Source organism: Pezoporus flaviventris, unplaced genomic scaffold, assembly GCF_033815535.1.
Source record: "Pezoporus flaviventris isolate CSIRO_AGI_PZ_B2104156 unplaced genomic scaffold, CSIRO_AGI_Pfla_v1 ptg000002l, whole genome shotgun sequence".
Classification (NCBI taxonomy): Eukaryota; Metazoa; Chordata; class Aves; order Psittaciformes; family Psittacidae; genus Pezoporus; species Pezoporus flaviventris.
In genome coordinates, this window is record NW_026892550.1 from 40,018,181 (window position 1) to 40,039,141 (window position 20,961).

At 34.3% G+C, this 20,961-nt stretch overlaps 1 protein-coding gene across 3 annotated transcripts in view; it reads left to right on the plus strand.

The window, feature by feature from the left end:
* The window catches only part of FSTL5 (follistatin like 5), a 317,762-nt gene extending 297,437 nt beyond the window's left edge, over nt 1-20,325 (plus strand). For all 3 annotated transcript variants that reach the window (XM_061475634.1, XM_061475650.1, XM_061475640.1), the window contains one exon: nt 18,686-20,325. In XM_061475634.1, the coding sequence (XP_061331618.1) occupies nt 18,686-19,388 (703 nt within the window). In that variant the 3' untranslated portion in view covers nt 19,389-20,325. The remainder of the gene's footprint in view (nt 1-18,685) is intronic.
* Nucleotides 20,326-20,961: the final 636 nt, after the last annotated feature.

The following is a 20,961-nucleotide window of genomic DNA, read 5'->3' on the forward strand; positions in this document are numbered from 1 at the left end:
TGAATAAGAGTTCACAAAGCTCTCAAACTAAAAATGCCAGCTTTCAAAGCAAAACAAGACAAAACCAAAAAAAAATAAAAAGCAACCCACAACATTTTATCAGAAAACTTTTTCCACTTCGGTGTGGCTATTTAGAACTGAGAATTCATTTCAGATATTACCAAAAACATGAGATTGCAGCCAGCCTTTGTACCACTATAAAAGTTCTAGCATCAATAAAGGAAAATTCCTTATGTTCTACTTGTCTTTCCTCATTAGCCCAGGAAATGGCCAGTACCTGTCTTAAGTAAGTCTAGTTGGCTCTACTAATGTGAAAGGTAGTTTTGCTAAAATGCAAATGTGCTTCACACTGAAATTTTTTTCCCTTTTGCAGGTGTAGAAGTCATTACAGGTATATTTACTGTTGGCATAATATGAATCCTCCATCTGAGGTGGCCAAACCAACCATTATTATAAATAATGGTTGTATCTGTCTTCTAGTACCTGTCTGCTTTTAAAAATTCAGCATGTATCACTGTGAAAATACATGACACAGTGAATGTATAAAAATGTAATCAACTATAAGAAGAAACTGATCCCTATAATTACGGCACATAATTTGGTGTACCCAGTGATCAGAAGTTATCCTAGTGCTGCCTTAATTGCTCAGAGCACAATTACTTAAAAAAATTGTGCTGTGTCTGTCTTGGATGGAGTTAATTTTCTTGATAGCAGATGGAATGGTGCTGTGTTTTACATCTGTGACTTTGGAATAGTGAAAAATTATTTGGAAATTTTCATTTGCACATTTCTACTTTTAAGCATTTAGAATTTATTTTTATTCATTACATTTAAGCTTTCCTCTTTGATGTTATGTTACAAACCTGTCTTTCCGTTTTTAATGAAGCTGAGATACTTTACTGTGTGTGGTCATACAACTAAAGATTTTAAGGAAACTTCCAAATCTACACGGATAGACTGTTTTGTCTGTATTCCTTCCATGGGATCCCAACTGCATGCAACATTTTCTTGTGGGTGAAAGATCAAAATTTCCATCTTAATAGGGCCATTGCCACAAATCCTCAATTCCCATATTATCTGTAAAGTAGAACACAGCAATTTACCTTGATGTGCCTGATTTTTTCCCCTGTAATTATCTTACAGTTTCAATATAGGTGTCATCTCTGGTGCTTTTATGTTCTGAAAATAATATTTTATCATAATTTTTACAGATAATTTGCTTTTTTTTTTGTTTAGTCTAATATTTCATTCATTTGGGTCACTAGTAAAAAACAAAAGAGAGTAAGAAAATGTGGTAAAGTTCAGTACCTGTTGTTTTGAATATTCACATATCCTTAGCTGTAACAGTATGTGAACTTCATTTTTAAAATGAAGAAAAAGATCTCTTGAGACTGTTTTGACATATGTAATTTATCACCTTTGTAGTCCTTATCTCTACTTCATTATTAATTTTCTACTAGTGCTGTTTCTTTTGGCATATATAAATTTGGCTGTGCATTCCATATGATATCTGCCCACCTTGATGTTATGATATTTTCTGGAGTGCCAAATCTTCTTAATCCTATCCTACCTTTTACTGACATTTAGGACCATCCTTGGGAATGTCTTTTGCTCACTGTGTCAGTATAGCTAGCCCTTTCTTTGACTTTTATTGCTCTCCTTCTCTACAAGGTACAAGAAGGAAAAACACATTTCTGCCAACACTGCAAATATACTTTTGCTGAGAATAAGTTCCTTTATTATATAATACAGATGGTTTCATGTATTCCTGGATTCTAAAATTCTGGAAATTAAGGTGCTTTCCTTTGTCCTAAAATTTCTCAAGACTATTTTCTTGTCAGCACTGTAATCACTGGAGAGCTATTTGTAATAATTAAAATGTGTATTGTATAAATACATGTTGCAAGTGCTTCATGAGTGAGCCCTCAGACATAGGCTTCTGCATCACTAGTGCACTAAAACTTCAGGATTTATCCCTACAAATGTATGCTAAACGTGATTAAGAAGTCCAGAGCTGTGTGTGACATGTTAAAACAAGGCAGCTCTTCCAGCAAGATCTAAAATAATGACTAAAGAAGTCACTGTAGCATCTGGGTCAGCTATTGGGAAGTTTTTCCTGTTGTTCTTTACACATGGGTTGTTTGAAAATATTCTTCAACACGAATTTGCGATGACAGTTAATTTCCTTCCTCTGGATTTCTAGTGAGATATGGCTTAAATGCTCTGCAAGAAAAATCTTAAACCGAAATAGTAATAAAATAAAACAATAAAACTTCGAAAAAGAAATAGGATTTCAGGCGGCATACTATTTCTGTTATCAATATGAGATTTTAGTTCAAAAATTTTTAGCTTTTTCTTGTAAGGACTTAGATGATTTATCCAGCTGAGCTACAGAAGACAACTTGCATGGATCTGTCCCACAAATAAGTGTTTGAAAGATTGTATCATTTGTGATTTTTCTGGTCTAGTGAAAACTGTCACAATAAGGATGTAGATTTTCTTGATGGTACTTATAAAGACATTCACTTTGGCTCAGCAGCATTAAAGCTGTGGCACTCAAATTTTGAGAGTCTAGAGCTAATCTTATTAAATATAATGTAGCGTAAACTCAGAAACTCTGCTTCCATTATTGTCCATTACTGAAAGCTTGCTAATGCTCAAAACCTGTTTCTTTTATAGTATCCATTCCTGTGTCTGTCACTTACTGTCTAGAAATTGAAATTTTTCTATTCAAATTCAAGCTCTGAACACAAATCTTAGTTTGAGAAAATTCCTTTATTCTAGCAACATAGCATTTCTCAGGATTCCTTCAAGCCCTTGTAGTAGTTATATTTCCTTCCTTCTGTGTTGTATGTCTGTCTTGAAGTTCTTGATATCCTTATTTTTCCAAATAATGGTCAGTATGTGCTGAGAGACAGAGAAAGAATCATTTTAGTATGTTTGGCCATCATTGACTGAGAATTGAAATAGAGAAAACATGTTCACTGCTATAAGGTATGTACAAAGCAATAGCAAAAGATCATTCATATCTTTCAGGTAATGTTCAGCAGTTGTTACCACCTTTGTGAAGCACAACAGGCCTTTTGTGGGATTAGCCACACACACACACCTTTGCAGTATCCATCCCTCTTCTATGTCAGAGTATTTTAGGATCTAGTCAGAAATTTTATCATTACTAAGAAAATCCTCTCCCATAGATCTAAAAAATATTGGTTTCATAGAACTTACAATTGAGTGTTAAGTTCCTTTCTGAATTAATCTATGAAGACTTATATTTCTTTATAATAATATTGTCAAGTAAAGCTGTGAAGTGTATATGACTTCTGCTGGCATCCATTTTTCTTCCTAAAAAGGTATTCTTAAACTGTATCCACAATTAAGAATAAAAATAGTATTGATTTTCATTGAAGGCAAGTTATATCTGTATATTAATTTTCCTCTTTCCTCCCAGAAAGGTAAAAAATTTCAAAGAATTCCTGTTAACTATAGACAATTTTTTCTTCTAATTGGAAAGGTACAGATGAGATATTTAATGTGCAAGTCTGTAAGAACTCAGAAACCTGAAGTTTTCAAAACCCAGAACTTCTTCCTTGGGAAATTAAAACAAAATAGTCAATACTTTCAGAAAATGAGACCTGCCATCAAATTCTGTTCTTCATCAGCACTGACCTTTTCATTCATCTAACAGAACTGATAGTGATGATCTTGTTTTACACTGAAATTACTCATTTTCCATAAGAGTGACCCCACAACCTTCTGTTCTTTGTCTTTTAATTTATTATTATTTTTTTTTACCATTTTTTTTTCCCTACTCCTATTTCTTAGGATTACTACTTATCAGGACTAGTATTTCCCAGGTAAATTATCACAGTCACACATTACTGCAGCAAATGTTATTTCTATCTTTTTTTAGAAGGCACTTAAATGTTTCATTTGGTGAAGAGGACAAAAATCTTTTAAAGATGTGTATATGAATATATGTGTACACACACATAAACACTTAAAAAATAGAGAATTATCAAGATGTTCTCCAAGATGTTAATACGTACTTAGACAGGAAGATGCTTTGGTCTTAATGATGTTATAAACAAGTGCAAAGGGAAGAGAAAAAAGCCTTTTCTGATGCAGGCAGAAATACAAAGCAAATGTTCTTAGTGTTATGAAAAGCATTGGGAACAAAATTAGGAAAAATTTGAAGGTCAAAGACTATTATAGTACCCAAAAGAAAGGCACCATTTGTGCTGATGAACAATAGCTACTGGACAAGATCCACTTAGCCTTTTGTTATCATCAAACAACCATTTCTGAAATTCAGAAATTAAAAAAAAATCTCCTCTCAGCAGACTGCCATAAATGAACTATTCTAGGCACCAATAATTTTGTAAGTCCTGAGGGGAAGACTCGTATGCCCTTGCAATGCTGACAGGTTTTGAAATCAAAAACATTTCCGAAATGAAAAGTGTGGTTTTTGTCCAGGGGTAAATACTTTATTTGTGCAATATACTACAGTAATTATAATAGAAAACGGCAATAAAAAATAAACTGTGTATTTTAAAGTTACTTGAGAAAAATTGTGGGATGATTTGAATGGTATGAATGCAAGGCCTCCAAAGTAAAATAAATCCATGGGAACAGTCTTCCTTAGAATCATCTGTGTATGGTTATAAAGTGAAGAGTAATTTTAACAAAGTAAATAATGGTTGCAGTGTTGTATATTAAGTTCTTAGAAAATCCTTAGTCTGAGGCATATTGTTGCGCTGGTGGCAAATCTCGAAGGGCAGACAGTTGAGCTATGCAACTAACAAAACAGTTCTAAGGCCAGTTTTCCTTTCTCCTTTCATTGATTGTTAATATTTTCTTCATTTCATCAGAAAAAAAAAAATTGGTAAATATACAAACTTCTATTTTAGATTTTTTTTTTTTTTTTAAGGGCAGTACTTTCCTATGCCAGAATAGAAGCTTTTTAGAAGATCAGGGTCTACCTTGAGCCTGTAACAGACTGTTCTTGGCTAGTTAATGACATTTACTTTGAGTTACGGAAAACTTCTGGCCAGCATATTTGGTCAAACTTTGTCGTGATAGAGTTTTATCTTAAGTGATCTTGGATATTTCTCTAAAAAAGTCTGTTGACTTCATGAGGGTAATCTGTGGGTATATGGCCAGAAGGAGAAAAGAGAGAGGACATGAGTTTTTACATGATCATCATTATCTTCTATTCTATTGATCTTTCTGAACTCAAGAATAAATACAGTCTTATGTAAGTATATTCATTAAAATATAATAAAATTTATCCTCATTTCTAGGAAAGAATTTCTTAAGCTTTTATTTTTTAGGGGTTTCTTTACTAGTGCTTAGAAATTTTCTCTTTTATAATGAATGCAGTTGCAGTAGTAAGCAATATATATGGATTGTCTAAAGGAAGAAAATAATATACAGGAAGCCAGGTTGTTAATACCACTTGTTAGCAGGTCCACACTAACATCTTAATTGGCTGTTCTTTGTGTATAGGAAATACAAACTAACTTGCTCTATCTGAAGGGTAGAACATCTTGAAAAACAATTTTGAAGATTCAGTGTCAGAATTCACATGACTTTGGAGCTTTGTTTGGAATAACTTGTCCATTAATAATTCATACTTTACTTGACTAAAACTTCCTGTCAAAATTAGATTGCATCTTCACTAATTTTTATAGTCACAGGTCTCAGTATTCTCTTTCAGTCTGAATAACTACTGGAAATGCAGTATTATTACAGTGTGACCTGCAGGTTTTCAAAGGCAGCAAATTACTATAAACTTTGTTCATATAGGCTGCCCCAAGTCCTTCCTTGAGTTTCTATTCTTCTTCATGATTTTTTTTCTCTTGTGACCTTTGCTTTAGTATGTTACGCACAGTAAGCTTGTATAAATCTCACAGTATTACAAAGGCAATAAATAAAGGTGAGACAAGTTGGGCCTAACTGTGGTATAGTTAACTGAAGTAATACTGCCTCGGTAGGCCTCAGTGTCTTCCTGGGCTATCCACGTGGAACACATGCTCTAGAATGTGAAAAATTGTGTAACCTAGGTGGGTTACCATTCCTTTCCACACCTTTCATAGTTCCTGCCTGCTCATAAAGAAGTACTTTTAAAATTCATCTTTTAAAACTGGGAAGCTTCTTCAACTTAAAATCAATAGATACAGCATGATTACTAGCCAGATTTCATTATATTTAGTATTTCTTGAAAAATATTTGTTGTAATTTGCAAATACAGTGTCAGAATGAGAGATATTAAAAGTCGTATGATGTAATTCCATCTTGGTATTTTGCAGTAGAGAGTGCTGTTAGCTCTAACAGGATATGTCAAACACTAATAATAACATGAAAAAATAGTTCACTAACATGAAGTAATATACAAAGTTGCTTTTGGAAAATTCATTTATAAGATTTGCATGCAATTCTTAAGAGCTCTGCAAAACCCTAAGAAGGTAAAAATGAAAGGCAGACTCTGAAGAGCTTTTATTTGTCTTTTTGATGACTCTCTAGCCTTCAGAAAATATTGAAGCTGATCCTTATGGTTGGAAAAATACACTTTGTATAGAAAGCAAAATGAATTCATGGTTTTCTATTAAAACTACCCTTTGAGATCTGTGAAAGCCATCTTCAGAGACCCTGAAAGTTCTGGAAGGAACATCCTCTCTGATTTTAGCTGTTTTGCATGGAGACATATACAACATTGTTCTCTATCCAGGCACTTGTAGTAGTGCTAGTTGCTCCTCTGAGCAGTCATTTTAATTTCTGACCACAAAAGGCAGTTTTAATAGCTTCTACAGCTATGAGTTACCTGAACTTACTGTAATGACTTGGCAAAACAGTCACATTTCAAGCATAACTGTAGTTCTTCCTCGCATCGTGACATAGTGTCGGTCATCTAAGCTTCAGTTTTCCAAATCTGTGCAGTTTTATAAGGCTGGTTTTGGTTACTATACTTTCATTCTGATAGGATGCTTATGGTGAGTGTGTTGTTCAGACTATTGGCGCCTAGATTAAGGTGTGAAAATATAGTGTAGCCATGGGTGTAAACTGTCTTCTTCTATAGTTCATGGAGATCTATTCTATACAGGTAATGGAGTTTAGAAGGTGATTTTGCTGACCCCCTATAGGGAGGGCTCTGGCACTGGACATCTTAATTTCTCTAGACTGTTGACTGTGTAGACTAGATCTCTGCTGGCAAAAATAGCAACTTAGATGTTTAACACATATGCAGGCATGTATAGTTATCCATAGAAATGTAGGCGTCTACAGGAAAGAAATGCTATCTGTAGAGAGTGATTTTTGTGGTAAGAATTTCTGATGAGGCTGAACATTAATAATGGCAATTCTTCAACCTCTTATTGCCTACAGATACGATTGTAGAAAGGAGAAGCAGTGGTGCTTGATTAGGACTGCAGAAATACAGGGTTTTTTCTTGTTTATTTCAGAGCAGTAAAGATGTATATATAAACAGCTTTATATTTTTGTATACTCTGGAAAAGACAGGGTTAAGCCATGTACTGTTTTTGTCTTTCTTTCTTTTTCCTGGTTCATATATCAATTTCTAATAAACTGATGAAAAGACCAGATTAAAAATCTGAAATTAAACTGGTCACTGTGGTAGTGTGTTCATTTTGTACATGTACTTAATCTAAAGTACATTATTTTTGATTTTAAGGTGTATTACTTGAAATCCTTATGAGAGCCATCCACAATTCAGCTCTGTGTGGTTTGAGATCTAGCCCTGCTGTTCTGAATGATACATGATACTCAAATACATCCATTCAACTTATCCAATTCATCAACTGCGTCATAAAAATGTTTATAGTTAATCCTAAAGTAAGAAAGCATGCTTATCCCTTGAGAGGACAAAGAAAGCTCATCACTTTTGAGGATTCTATCATTTGACCTGAAAAAAGCATCAGTGGGTTCTTCACAGGCAAATTTGGAAGCTACAGGTGCAGAGAGCAGTGAAAACATTTGTAGCCTGAGGCCTGAAGCCCAGAATATGTGAGGCAAAAATTATTTTTACTCATCCACTTCTTGTATTAAAAAAAAACAAAACAATCAGGGAGGCATACCCTAGCGCATGGTTCTTCCCTATACCTCAACTGCAGACTGAGATGCTATACTTGCTATACATATACATATGCGTATATGCATATTTATGCTACGTAACACATGCACTTTTTATATCAAGTAATACATACCTCTATTAAAACTCTGCAGAATGGAAGCAAGTAAACTGCAGGTATGTGAAAGTCCTAACTCATGCAGTCTCAGCACTACATCAGTGTGGTTTTTTTCCCTCTTATCCCTTCCTCTGTCCTGTAGGAGTTAGATGACAGAAGTGTCTGAAAATGGGAATTCTTAGATGCTTAAGGATCTTTTGCTACACACCTATACACAATTGTGGCATACCACATTCTATCAATGCTATTTCTACAATACATATAGTAATCAATTTATTGAAATCTAGCTTTTTGTTATGGAACAAACTGGCAGAAAACAGATAAGGAAGCTGTACAGATTTTAAATTGTTTCATCACATTCAAAGCATTTTTGGCATGGATAGAAAGAACAATTATGTAGCAAATATGGAACAACAGTGAGATATTCAAGAGGAAAAAGGAGTTCTAGTTCATTCCTCAAAAGCAAAATATTCCCATTGTGCTGTGCAATAGTAAAAGCTACTTAGGCTGAATGGAGATGATAAGGAACTTGACAGGAATTTTGTATGAAACCAGCATTACTTTTTCAAAATATAATGAACTATTCTCTGATAGTAACAGGGGGATTTGCTCTGGTTTGAAAGCAGCTCATCTCCTTAAAGGACAGTGAGAGATAAAGTATTCAGTCACCTTAAAGGACAGTGAAAGGAAGCCAGCAATATAAATCCTGCTGTGGTAACATACTCTACACTTGCACATTTTTTCATAGCTGAAAGTCATCTGTTATACACTATGTGGGGATCTATATTAAAAGAACATTTGGTTTTATGCTTTATAACTGTCACAAACAATGGAACTTTAAGTGATGGAAATTTCATGAAAAATAATGTGAAAATTGGATGTGATAAGAGAAAGGAGAGTTAGGACTTGTAAAGACTGGTGATGTTGATGTATAACAATAATACCCAGTAAGATTTCCAAAATTAATACCTTTTAAATATAAGTCCAGAATTTGTGCTTCATGGCACATTGCTTCATGGGCAAGTTCCTGTACATAAGTTGTTCCAAACCTAATTGGTGAAAGATTTCCTGTACTATGAGGCATTTTATATTCTGACAAAAGAGAGAGTAGTAGTTTGGTAGAGTATGGGTAGATCCCTTTGTCTGTCAGCTTGTCAGTGGGAGTTTTCAGGTTAACAGTTTTGCAGTAGTTAGGGAAATACTGTAGTGATAATTACAGTAAGTATTTTAGGGAAAAGAACGATGCAGTTCATGAATTTACTGTTGACTGGTTTTGTGTTACTTACAGGCTTACAATTCCATAAAACTAGGACTCAAATCCTATGTTTTAAATATATTTGGAATGCTTTAAAAACTCCAGTCTTGAATATATTGTGAGACAATAGAAGTAATAATTTTAAACATGTTGTTAAATTAGTCATAATTATTCTACTCCTGAATGTGTGGGTGGGTGTTTTCCATTAAAATTAGGAAAATAAGGCATTCATCCATGAGCTTCTTAGCTTTTTTTTTTTTTTTTTTTTTTTTTTTTTTAATGCATTTGCAGTTGATACCTTTTAGGATATTCTTCCTGTCTATTTTAACTTAGTTTGGAGAAGTTATTTTTATGTACTTCAGATTCCCTTCATCTGGGTACATTATGCTCTATAGAGTAGAATATATATCCCTTTAGTCAGTGGGGTTCAGCTGTCCCAGCTTGTGTCACCTCCCAACCACTTGCCCACCTGGCAGGGAGGGCAGTGAGAAAAAAGAAAAGGCCTTGATGCTGTGCGAACACTGCTCAGTGATAACTAAAACATAGTGGATTCTAAACACTTTTGTTCACAAATCTGAAACACAGTGCCATATGGGCTGATATGAAAAAAATTAACCCTATCCCAACCAAACCCTGTATACTGCTCATACAAAGTGTTATAGAGTTGCTAAATATTATTATTCCTATTTCTCTTAACTATATGTCACAATGTAAGATTACAAATCTTGAAAATCTGGGATTCAAATGTTATTTGTTCATATGGATTGAGTGAAGAAAGAGACAATCTCGGATGTTACAGTTGTAGCATGTACTCCAGTTGGACTGATATGCCCACAGGCTACATATTCCCACTTGCATAAACTGTAAAATAAATTATTGGAAATGTAAAGCTTTGCTCTGAAGTCTTGCAGGCTTGAGTTGCAGTGGATCCCAGTATGCACTCTGACTGCAACCTATATGTGCTCTTTGATACTGTGCATCGAAGAGACATGAGGATTGAGATTCTCGCAAATATTAATCGGGGATTAATGAACAGTGGGAGGCTTCTGCATATCTATCTATATGAGAGGAAACTTTGCATTAAGTGCACCACCATCTATCTATAAAACATTTGGAAAAAGCGAAGGTACCCTGAAGTATCACTTGTTTTCCAACAGCCTAATCATAAAAAACAGTTTAACAGTACTTAGGTGACAGATACAATTTCATTGCATGATTATGGATGGCTGTGTTTTTTTAATCCCTTTAGAAAACTAAGTGTTTTTGAAAAGTTATGGTAGCTTTGGGGATTGAGCTCAGCTATGCACTGAACACAGGGTAGTATTGCAGGCTTCTTTACACAAATTTAATAGCTTTGCTTTACTTTGAATGGAAAATTAAAAATAGGATAGTGAATGTAATATGATACTCAGGTACTTGCTGATTTGGTTTACTGAGACCTCTAACAAAACTCTTACTAATGTCAATTTTCTGAAATGTCCTTATTACACTGGGCCTGTAGACACCACTGGAGGACAACAATTTGTTACAGATCTGGTAAATCACCCACTTTGTTACATACGGCTTTTTTTTGGGGGTTCACTAAGATGCGCAATCCAAAACTGTGTTTAACCTTCGTGAGTTGCAATACCGTTTTCTGATAAATTTGGTATTACTGTGTTTTTACGGTTGCTTTTGCCTCCTCATCAGAAAGATCAAGGCCAACCTCGCAATGAAAGCAGAGTTAGTAATCTGACACTGGCATGATGAGAAGGTTCTTAATACTGGGCAGAACAGAAGTACAGATAAATTCACCTGGTGGTTAGAAGGCAGCAGTTAGGTTATTGGACAGTGGGCTGAAATTTATTTGCAACTGATCATTGCTGTCTGCAAGCAGGTAATTGTTCTGAAGCAGGTCTCTGTGATCTGTCACTGTTCCTCCAACTTATCCCTCATGATCTACATTTAGATTAATAAATCTCAAAGGAATGACCATCCCAGTCTTAGAACATTTTTCTTCCCAAGTGAAATTATAGCTGTTATAGTTATATAGTTGTAATATTATACAGGCTATTCACAAGCTTCCTGAATTTGGAGACTAGTGTGTTGTCAAGGGGAACATTTATTTTGAAGATATATCCATGTGTATGGAAGATCAGTAACTGTAAAAGTTACTAGTAAGTCACGTGTGAAATTGAAAATTTATTAAGAGTAGAAACAGTGTAAGACTAATAAAAAAAAACAAGCTTTTTTTTCCTGTACAGTGGATGTAAAAATGTCATCTAAACCTGAGGCCTGCAGAAAGACAGATTCCCCTGCATGCTACTTGTTTTTGTGTGTGTGCGTGTATGAGCTACGGTATTGTGTCAGATCACAGTTTCATGAGATTTTAAACACTTGGATGTGTCTCAGCATAAAATGACCAAGTAGTATAAGATAAATACCTACTGTACTCATGTAATTTTGATTGTATGAAGGCAAAAAAATTGATGTTTAACATATTCACAGGCTAGAACAGAGCACCAGAACATCTTGTCTAACATTCTGTATATTCAGGTAGATACATGTTGTAAATAAGTCATGTCTCAGTTATATTTTTCATAAGCCAGATATACTGAACTCTCTCAGACTTTTCCTTAAAATTATTGTCTCCAGCCCTCAAATAATTTTATGATTCTTTTTTGCCCCTAATTTTTTAATACTCCTCTGTAGAAGGACAGAAATAAAACAATATAAAGAGTTCTTTATATGGTCTCCCCAGTGTAGAATACAGATACGAGACTGTTGCATTTTCCTTGCCCCTTTCTGTATGTTCCTCCAAGGACTGTATGAAGACCTTTGGGTAATGCTTTTCGAGCTCATTAGACTCAGATCTCATTGTGACTTGCATGTCTGCTATGATCCTTAAATCATTTCATAGATGCTTCTTTTCAGGTTATTGTTCTACATGCATGTCCTGCACTCCTCGTTCACAAGTAAAGTTGCTTGACTTTGCACTTGGCTCCGTTTTGCTTAGCAGGTTTTGCTTAAATTTTTGCTTAACACATTTTGCTTAAATGAGCAACTGACTAATGTAATAACTTCCCTGTCATTATTTGCAATTTTAATGTTATGGACATGTATTTACATCCAAATGGCCTGTGAAAATTTTATGAAGTATCAGAGTTGGTACAAAGCAAAACCAAAACTTCCCTGCAAAATGATGATTCTGCATTAATAACTGCATTTTATTGCAGAGAAATTGTTTTTCCATAAGGTATCAGTATTTATTCCAATAAAGATATGCCCTCCTGATATTCAGTTACCTTCAGCAAAATTTTGTATTAAAAAAATTCAATTTGTCTGACAAAGTTCATTTGCTCATAAACCCAGCTGACTGCATTATGTTCACATTTTTCTCTAGTTGGTTCTCATAAATTTTATTATTTCTTTGGGATATGCATCAAGATCTTCAGCTTAACTAGGATACCTGGATTTATCTGATGAATATTTCAACAATCTTCTGCTAGACTTTCCAAATTTTCCTTTTATTCTGAGATTTATTAAAATGTTAAGATCTAGGCAACTCTTTCAAAATTATCAGGAACAAATTATCTAACCTGGCAGATACACATTCCTATAAAAAACCTATTCATCATTTTCCTCAATTGCTAGTGGCTCAGAAAATGCTGCTTCATCTTTAGGTAACAAAAGTATAATTTCTCTCTCTTTTTTGTTGTGGTTTTGGTTTTGTGTGGCTTTTGTTGTTTTTTTTTTTTTTTTTTTTTTTGAAGGTTTATTATTTTTTGAACTGTACCAGACATGGAATCTTTATCAGTTTACTTCACTTCCCCTTTTCTGTCTCTTCCCCCCAGAACTTCCATTACTTCCAGAATTTCCATTACTTTTACCATCCCTACACCTCTGCATGGCAGTTCTTACAGACTAAGGATCAGTCACACAAACCTCACAGGCACATGAAAAGACTGTGCTTGATTTGTGCAAGGCTCTCTTTTGATTTGTTGAGTTTCTCAAAATCCCAGCCACAGCTCTCACTGAGAGAGGCAGACAAACAAATATATCAAACACACAGCTTGCCAAATCCATTTACATCCAAGAAGACTGGCAGCTTTGAAACTACTTTTTCCCACTTCTCTTTCATCTGTATTTATTGGGCTGATGGGTATTTACATCTCTGTACAGCTTTACTGAATTTTAATTGGGGCACTGAAAAGTTACAGGTAACATGACAGGCTGAGAAAGAATTGTTTGAACAATAGTATTTATAAAATCCTATTAGTTCTAATGAATTCCTTTTGGCAGCCTTACTTGCTCTGGGGAAGGGTAGGTCCTTTGTGAAGGTTTATCAGCTTTCCCCTTTGGATCTTCTCACCCTCCTCTGTCCGGGATCTGGTTTTAATACTCACAGAAATTATCTTGACAAAGTGATTTCCTATATTCTTATTCAAACTGATGTATTCTAGTTGTCTGTACTTGCTCCTCTCTATCTTTTTAGGTTCCTAGTTGAAATGGTAGCCTGTAGCATTTAAGAGCATGAAAATGAATGATCACAGGAAAAAAAAAAAAAAGCATTAAACTGCCCCTTGCACACTTTAAAAGTAAAATACATTGTAAATTGGTATTCAGGTATAGCAGAGTATCAGAATCTGCTGCTTCAGTGTGAAAATCAAGTAACCTAATAGCTTTAGAGCAAGGGACAGTAGATCTCCCAAGTACAACAAATAAGGATAAGGATGCTGCAACCTTGAATCCAGTTTCTGTAGTTTTCAAGTGAAGTCAACTACTAAAGCTGGAACCAATATTTAAGTTGCAAAAAACAATCTATCCAAGATACTGTAAGCTTTTCACTTGTGGCTTTTGGACTGGGAAATAAATGTTACAAAGAGATATCTAAAGCTGCACAAGAAACTGGAGTGCTTTGGAAAGTCTTGGTTGAACTACTTGAGACATTATCATCTGGTTTATGCTTTATAATGTACTTGATAATTCATTCTAGAATAAGGATGTGATTAACCCTAAAGGTCTGGAGTCCCTTGCTGTAGACAAACAGTTTTTTTGAGCCTACCTGTGTAAGTGGGAAAACTATTACTCACATTCTGCTCTGGCTCTTAAACGATTTCATTCATACCAACCAGGCTAATCAGCAGACACTATTTAAAGCATTTGAATGATTCCAAAATAACTAAATTAATCTTAACGGCATGCACTGGGGAATGCTCATGCAAACCTCTTAGCTGGCAGAATTCAGAGGATTTGTCTGGCAGCAGGTACCACCAGGTAATGAGAAAGTGGAGAACAAACCAATGGCAATATCCTTCTTGGAGGGAAAGCTAGTTGTCAAGTGTGAGTCTTTCTGTACCTTCGACTGATGTACCTTAGAGAAGGTATGTAAGCCCTTATCTTTAAATTTAGAGAATAAATTCACTGTTTTGGTAATCAAGGGTTTTGTGCAACCAAAGTTAACATAAGCTGAGTGTACTTGTGGTTCAAAAATATATGCTACGAATAATATTTGAGAAGCAAAGATTAGTAACTTATGTATTCCTTTTGAAATCAATGACATTTGAAAGTAAAAATATCATAAATTGATCATTAACAGTGCTTAATCAAGAACTCACAAGTAAGGCAGATTTTTTTTGCATGAAACTGACTTTAATCATTCAATTGTGATTTAAATCGCCAAGTAAAAATTGCTGATTTAGATAATTGATTCTAATCTTGTTTTGCATTTTTATTTTACTTCCGAAAGAAAGGGTCATTTTCATCAGCTGGAATAATCTTTTAAACAAATAGATATGCGGGCAGCACAAAGATTTCTCTCTGTTAGTCAGTTTGATACATGATATATGAAAACAATTATGAAAGTATTTAATCATGATTTTAGATGATGTCTCCTGGGATTTTCAAAAACATAATTACTTTTATGTATGTTTGTATATGTCTGAAAATGTGACTTAGATATGTGTTTTAGGTACCTACATAGGTTACAAACACCTTTGTGAGAGCTTTTTCTTTTTCTTTAAAGTAAAGATTCCCTAATTCTCCCCATTACTGGAAGAGAAAAATGATGTTTTCAAACCCAAAGTTAGCTTACCAGACTCAAGGAAAAAAACTCTCTTATTTCTGTTCACTATTGAAATTGAGATCAGAAGTAATTAAGGCAAAAAATATTTTCAGTGTGTACTTACATTAAAATGTTTGAAATAATACTGTAATACTTGATATTAAAGTATTTAATGTATTCAGTTCCTGCCATCACATTGACCTAAAGTTAGTTTTTCCCTTCCTTTCACATACCTTTCACTCATTAAAATAATGAGAATTGAGAAAGGTTCATGAGCATCATATTAATTTTTGAATTTACACAAATGACATCACTAATAGTATGTTTATCTTTAAACAGATATTCATAAACTTAAATGTAATTTAAGTGCATTTCTCCTAAGAACAGAAATGTTAAAAATTTATTGAATAAGAGCAGACCTAAGTGAAAAATAGATTTTTATTCAAAAATAATATTTTTTATTTATTTACTGCAGAAGTCAGGTAATTTTATTATATTTGTAATATTCGTGAATTTGTGTTACTGATTTTGTCTTCTTACAATTATATGGGTTAACTCACTTTTAAGCAAATTTTACAGTTCTCGGAGTAATTAACCAGTGTAATTTTTGTCCCCTGTGCTACACTGTTCCACAGTAATTGCAGATTCTCCAATGTATCCAGTGTCTCACTCAAAGAATGCCCTAATCTGTCCTGCATGTTGCAGCCATCCTCTTTCACAGCAGTATGTCCACTTTTCTCCATGTTCCTCCTTCATGTTTTTTAACCTGCTACTTGTACATGCTAAGCCATAAGATAAATGCCTGTTAAGTTCACTCCACGCTTTCCCTCTGCAGGAGCACAATTATCCTCCATTCAGCCACCAATCTATATTGCAACACAATCCATACCAAACCAAACTAACAGCAATCTACATCAAACACCGATCTCTACCCTCCCCACATTACAACCTCTGCCTCTCAGATGTGGCAAATGGATTCCGTTAAGACTGGAATAAAGCAGGGCTGAAGAAACAGCAGCCTGCATGTATTCAGATGAACCATATTGTGTTAGAAATAGGGCTCAAGTTCAGTTATACACAATAAACCTGACAGGACAGAAAGTTTGGCTGAATTTATATCGTCTATAATATTGACTGTAACATTCTGTATTTTTTTGTTGCTTTTGCATTTTCTGATTTTTTAATACCTGATCTAGCAACCTAGATATTTCAGTTTTGTTTTGCATTTGATATTAATGAAATCAACAGTGATAACAATGTCTAGCTTTCAGTCAGTTCTCATCCAGAAAAAAGTCCTTTCAAAATGCACTGGGTTTTTTTTGGTTATTGTTTTTTGCAGGATTAAGTAGCAGATATGTGTAAGTCATTGTCCAGAATGTTGTGAATGCTCTTGGACAGTTTCCTGATTGTTGCTTTATACTGGACGCTGTTATGTTAAAGACAATCAATAAGCTAATTATATTGTCTTTTTGTAATCACTGCTCATATGTGTAACATTGATTATTTAACAGTGAAGTATATCATAAACATTTGAAATTTCAGAATGTTGCTTGCTGTTTAGCTTCTTCTATTACAGAATGATTCTGTACATAATAAAGTACAAGTTTGTTTCTCATGACCAAAAATTACCTACTATGTAATAATGGAATCAGGAATCAACAACTTTTTGCCTGCCTGAAAAGATTAGGAAAAGGATATTAGATGGCCAAAACAGCTAAAAATCAGATCTCATCTGATGATCCTAGCCTTCCTTTATGACAACAGGCCTTGTGAACAGAAAGTAACAGTAATTGCCAAGTTATGTTGACATAAACTTCGTAAAGGCTCGCTCACCCTTTTCCTAACCAAGACAATTCAGATTGCATGTATATATGTATAAAGAATCATACTGGCTGAATAATCGAAGACAAAAATGATCACATAATTAGCTCAATTTATAATTGCAGGCAGTCTGATTCCTACTGGCCCTTCTCTGGGTGGGAGTTGGACCAAATGAAATCCAGAGGTCACTTCCAATCAAAATAATTCTGTAGTTCTGTGATCCTATGATACTGAAGCTGTATGCAAGAACTTTGAATGTGGGGCTAAAATTAAAAATGGTCTTAGTTCAGTCGGAAATGCAAATACAATTCACGCTGTCTTATGTCGGAGGAACTGACTGAGCAATGTCCTTCAACCTTTTAGCCTGTCTCTTTGGTGGTTCACTGATTACTAAATATATCGGGGTTGCAAAGTATAGTGTAAAAATTCTGTGCTATTGTCAATTCAATTGATGGAACATTCTAGCTGTCAGCTAGATTATATGTCAGCATACACCTTCATTCTTAGGATCAAATATTCAGGGGAAAGTGTTAAGTGTGCCAGAGGAAAACATCAGTCTAGGAAAAGTGCTGTGAAAGCTACTTAGATAAGCAAAACTAGTTTACTTGCACGAATCCATAATATTTAGGGTGGTTGTATTTGCATATATACAGTCAAATGATTTTGCAGTCAGAACTTATATGTTAACATTAGAGAATAATAATATAGTTTATGTTTAAAATGTTATAAATGTTCAACTCTAGAATTTTAAAGTTTAACCATATTATTCATGTTCAGTGAAAATTCCTTGATATATGGAAAAGCATAAAGGGTCATTTAAATTGTAAGAAATAAGGGCTTAGGTAGTTGGGAGGCATAAACCTAAATCCTTTTATGATATTCATTTCTCCTGAATTAAAATGAGGAAGATTCAGGTAATTATCTGAATAGCAATGAGTGCTAGGTTAAGCTGATGTTCCGAGAAAGTTGAAGAACTATGTGAAGTGAATTAAAACATGTGAGATGTACAATCTATTGATATATAATCTTTTTTTTCCCTTCCTGGCTTTTGCAAAAGTTATGACTGAATAGATATGCTCAGAGTAATGCTTACTTTTCCCCCTGTATCAGTCGGAAAAAAATAGTTTTTCTATTAATCAGTTTTTAGACATTTCCTTTGATCCAGTCTGAATGTCAGTTACAAGAACACTAAGAATTAAATACTTTAAACTGCTTAATAGCTGAAACATTTGAAGCTGAGATATATAGCAATACACTTCTGCACATACTAACTCATCTACTTTGCTTATAATGGCTTTACCCATTTGTCCCTAATGAACACATCAGCTTTGCCTTTCTTTGATTTTGTGTTTTTCCTTCCAGGTTTGGATTTATTCTTCATAAGGATGAGCCTACACTCCAGAAAATTGATCTAGAAACTATGTCATATGTCAAGACAATTAGTTTGAAGGATTATAATTGCATTCCTCAGTCACTGGCTTATACACATCTTGGAGGATATTTTTTTATCTGCTGCAAGCCTGATACCACTGGGGCTGTCCTACCGCAGCTTATAGTGGATAGTGTTACTGATGCAGTGATTGGATACAATGGTGACGTAACAGGCACACCACATATTTCTCCAGATGGACGCTACCTTATCAGCATTGATGATGCAAAGGGTCTCATGAGGATCCAGTCCATAACAATGAGAGGAGAAATACAGGATGCATTTGACATTCACACTAATTTGCACATATCTGATGTAGCTTTTCAGCCATCATTCACTGAAGCTCATCAGTACAATGTCTACTGTAGCTCCAGCACACAAACTGATGTTCTTTTCATGGAGCTCTCCTCTGGCAACGTTAAGATGGTGAAGAGTCTGAAGGAGCCTGTCAAAGCAGACGAATGGCCTTGGAACAGTAAGAACCGTCTTATAAAAGACAGTGGCATTTTTGGTCAGTATCTCATGACCCCTTCCAAGGAATCTCTCTTTATCCTTGATGGACGGCTCAATAAGTTAAATTGTGAAATCACTGAAGTTGGTAGAGGCAACACAGTAATTTGGGTTGGAGAAGCATAAGGATCTGTGTTAAATATTTGCTGAATTAATAGTTTCACAATACATTGCACTCAAATTACACCATTCTTCAAATTTAAACTATTTTTGTTTTAAATTATTAGATTCTTCTATACCTGTTATTTCTTTGACCTGAACACAATCTGAATCAACGTCCACATAAAAGTTACTAAATAGCTATTTGATAATGGCACTCCTTATTAATTATCATCTGAGATTGTGTTGTTAGATTGAATTTACTAAATATTGAAATTGATGATAAATATCATACATTATTTTAAAGCAATTAGGAAAAAATCAAAAAGCTTCAGGGAATTTAATATGATACTTCACATTTGAAAATGGAAGATTTAAATATGATTCAAATTTTGGATAAGTTTGCTTCAGACACAAAATAAGAGCTGTTGAACAAACTTTGACTCCTTAGACTGAAATGTTCTGTCCTGTTCTGTCCAGTCCACTGTTTAATCTTTTTGTGCCTTGAAGCGAAAGTTTCACATGAAAGGTAAAACATAGAAATTGTATTATTTATTCCCACTGTGGCTGTAGGATTGCTTTTCATTGGAAAGAAACTTTTGGTATCAAATTTCTATTCTCAAGTTGTGGAACATACAAGGAGAGAAAATAAGGAGGAATTACGTTTGCAGTGTTTTCTGATCACCGCAATTTGAGGAGTTTATTTTTATGGCGAATCTTAGTTGAGAGAGCTGCTTGCAGAAGCTTAACCTTTTTTTAGAAAAAAAAAAAAAAAGAAAAGAATACGTGTTATGTTTTTCAGCTGTCACAGGGTTTCATCAGCAGGGAATTTCAGTTCTACTTATCCTACTATCTACTGTCCTCATACTGCACTAATCCTTTCAGATTAAACCGTGTTCTAAAAACCTGGCATCACAAAGCTTCACCTATATCATCAAGGAAATACTTATTTTAAACCAAACAAAATGCAAAGAAGTGAGTCTACAATCAATAGGTCAGATTTTTGGTTACTCACTGTACCACTGATTAATGTTTCTTGAACAATTTGGTTTGCTCAACAGGTTTTCTATTACATGTATCCAGTTGGATTAGTGCAAAAAACAACAAACAACAAAAACTTTGTATTTTTTATAGTTTGTTTACTTACAATTCTAATATTAACGATGGTTAAAAATGTAAATGGGAAAAATAAGATTCCCAAAAGTAGAATAAGGTCAGTAGGATCAGGAAGCCAGCAGTAAACAACTATCCAAACTTAAAGCAATGATTTACAAGTTTGGGAGTATTTTTGTTTTTATTGTTTTTTGCTAAAGAATGCTTATAAGCTCTTAAACTGACCTCCATTTACTGAAGGCAATCAGAAAAATAATATCTTTTTTTAATCAAAATTTTACTGCAATTTAGATTGTGTAAAAATGCTTAAAAATCTGGAATTTTCTAGCATTGTAATCTTGTGTGCATTTAGCATCCTGCCCTGTGTGATACAGTAGATCTCTCTTTAGCTTGAGTAATCCTCCTGGTAGGTAAATTTAAATAAGATAAAAGTCTGCTTACATTTCTAGCTACTGAATCTGTTTTCCTTTTTAACAACTTTCCTCCA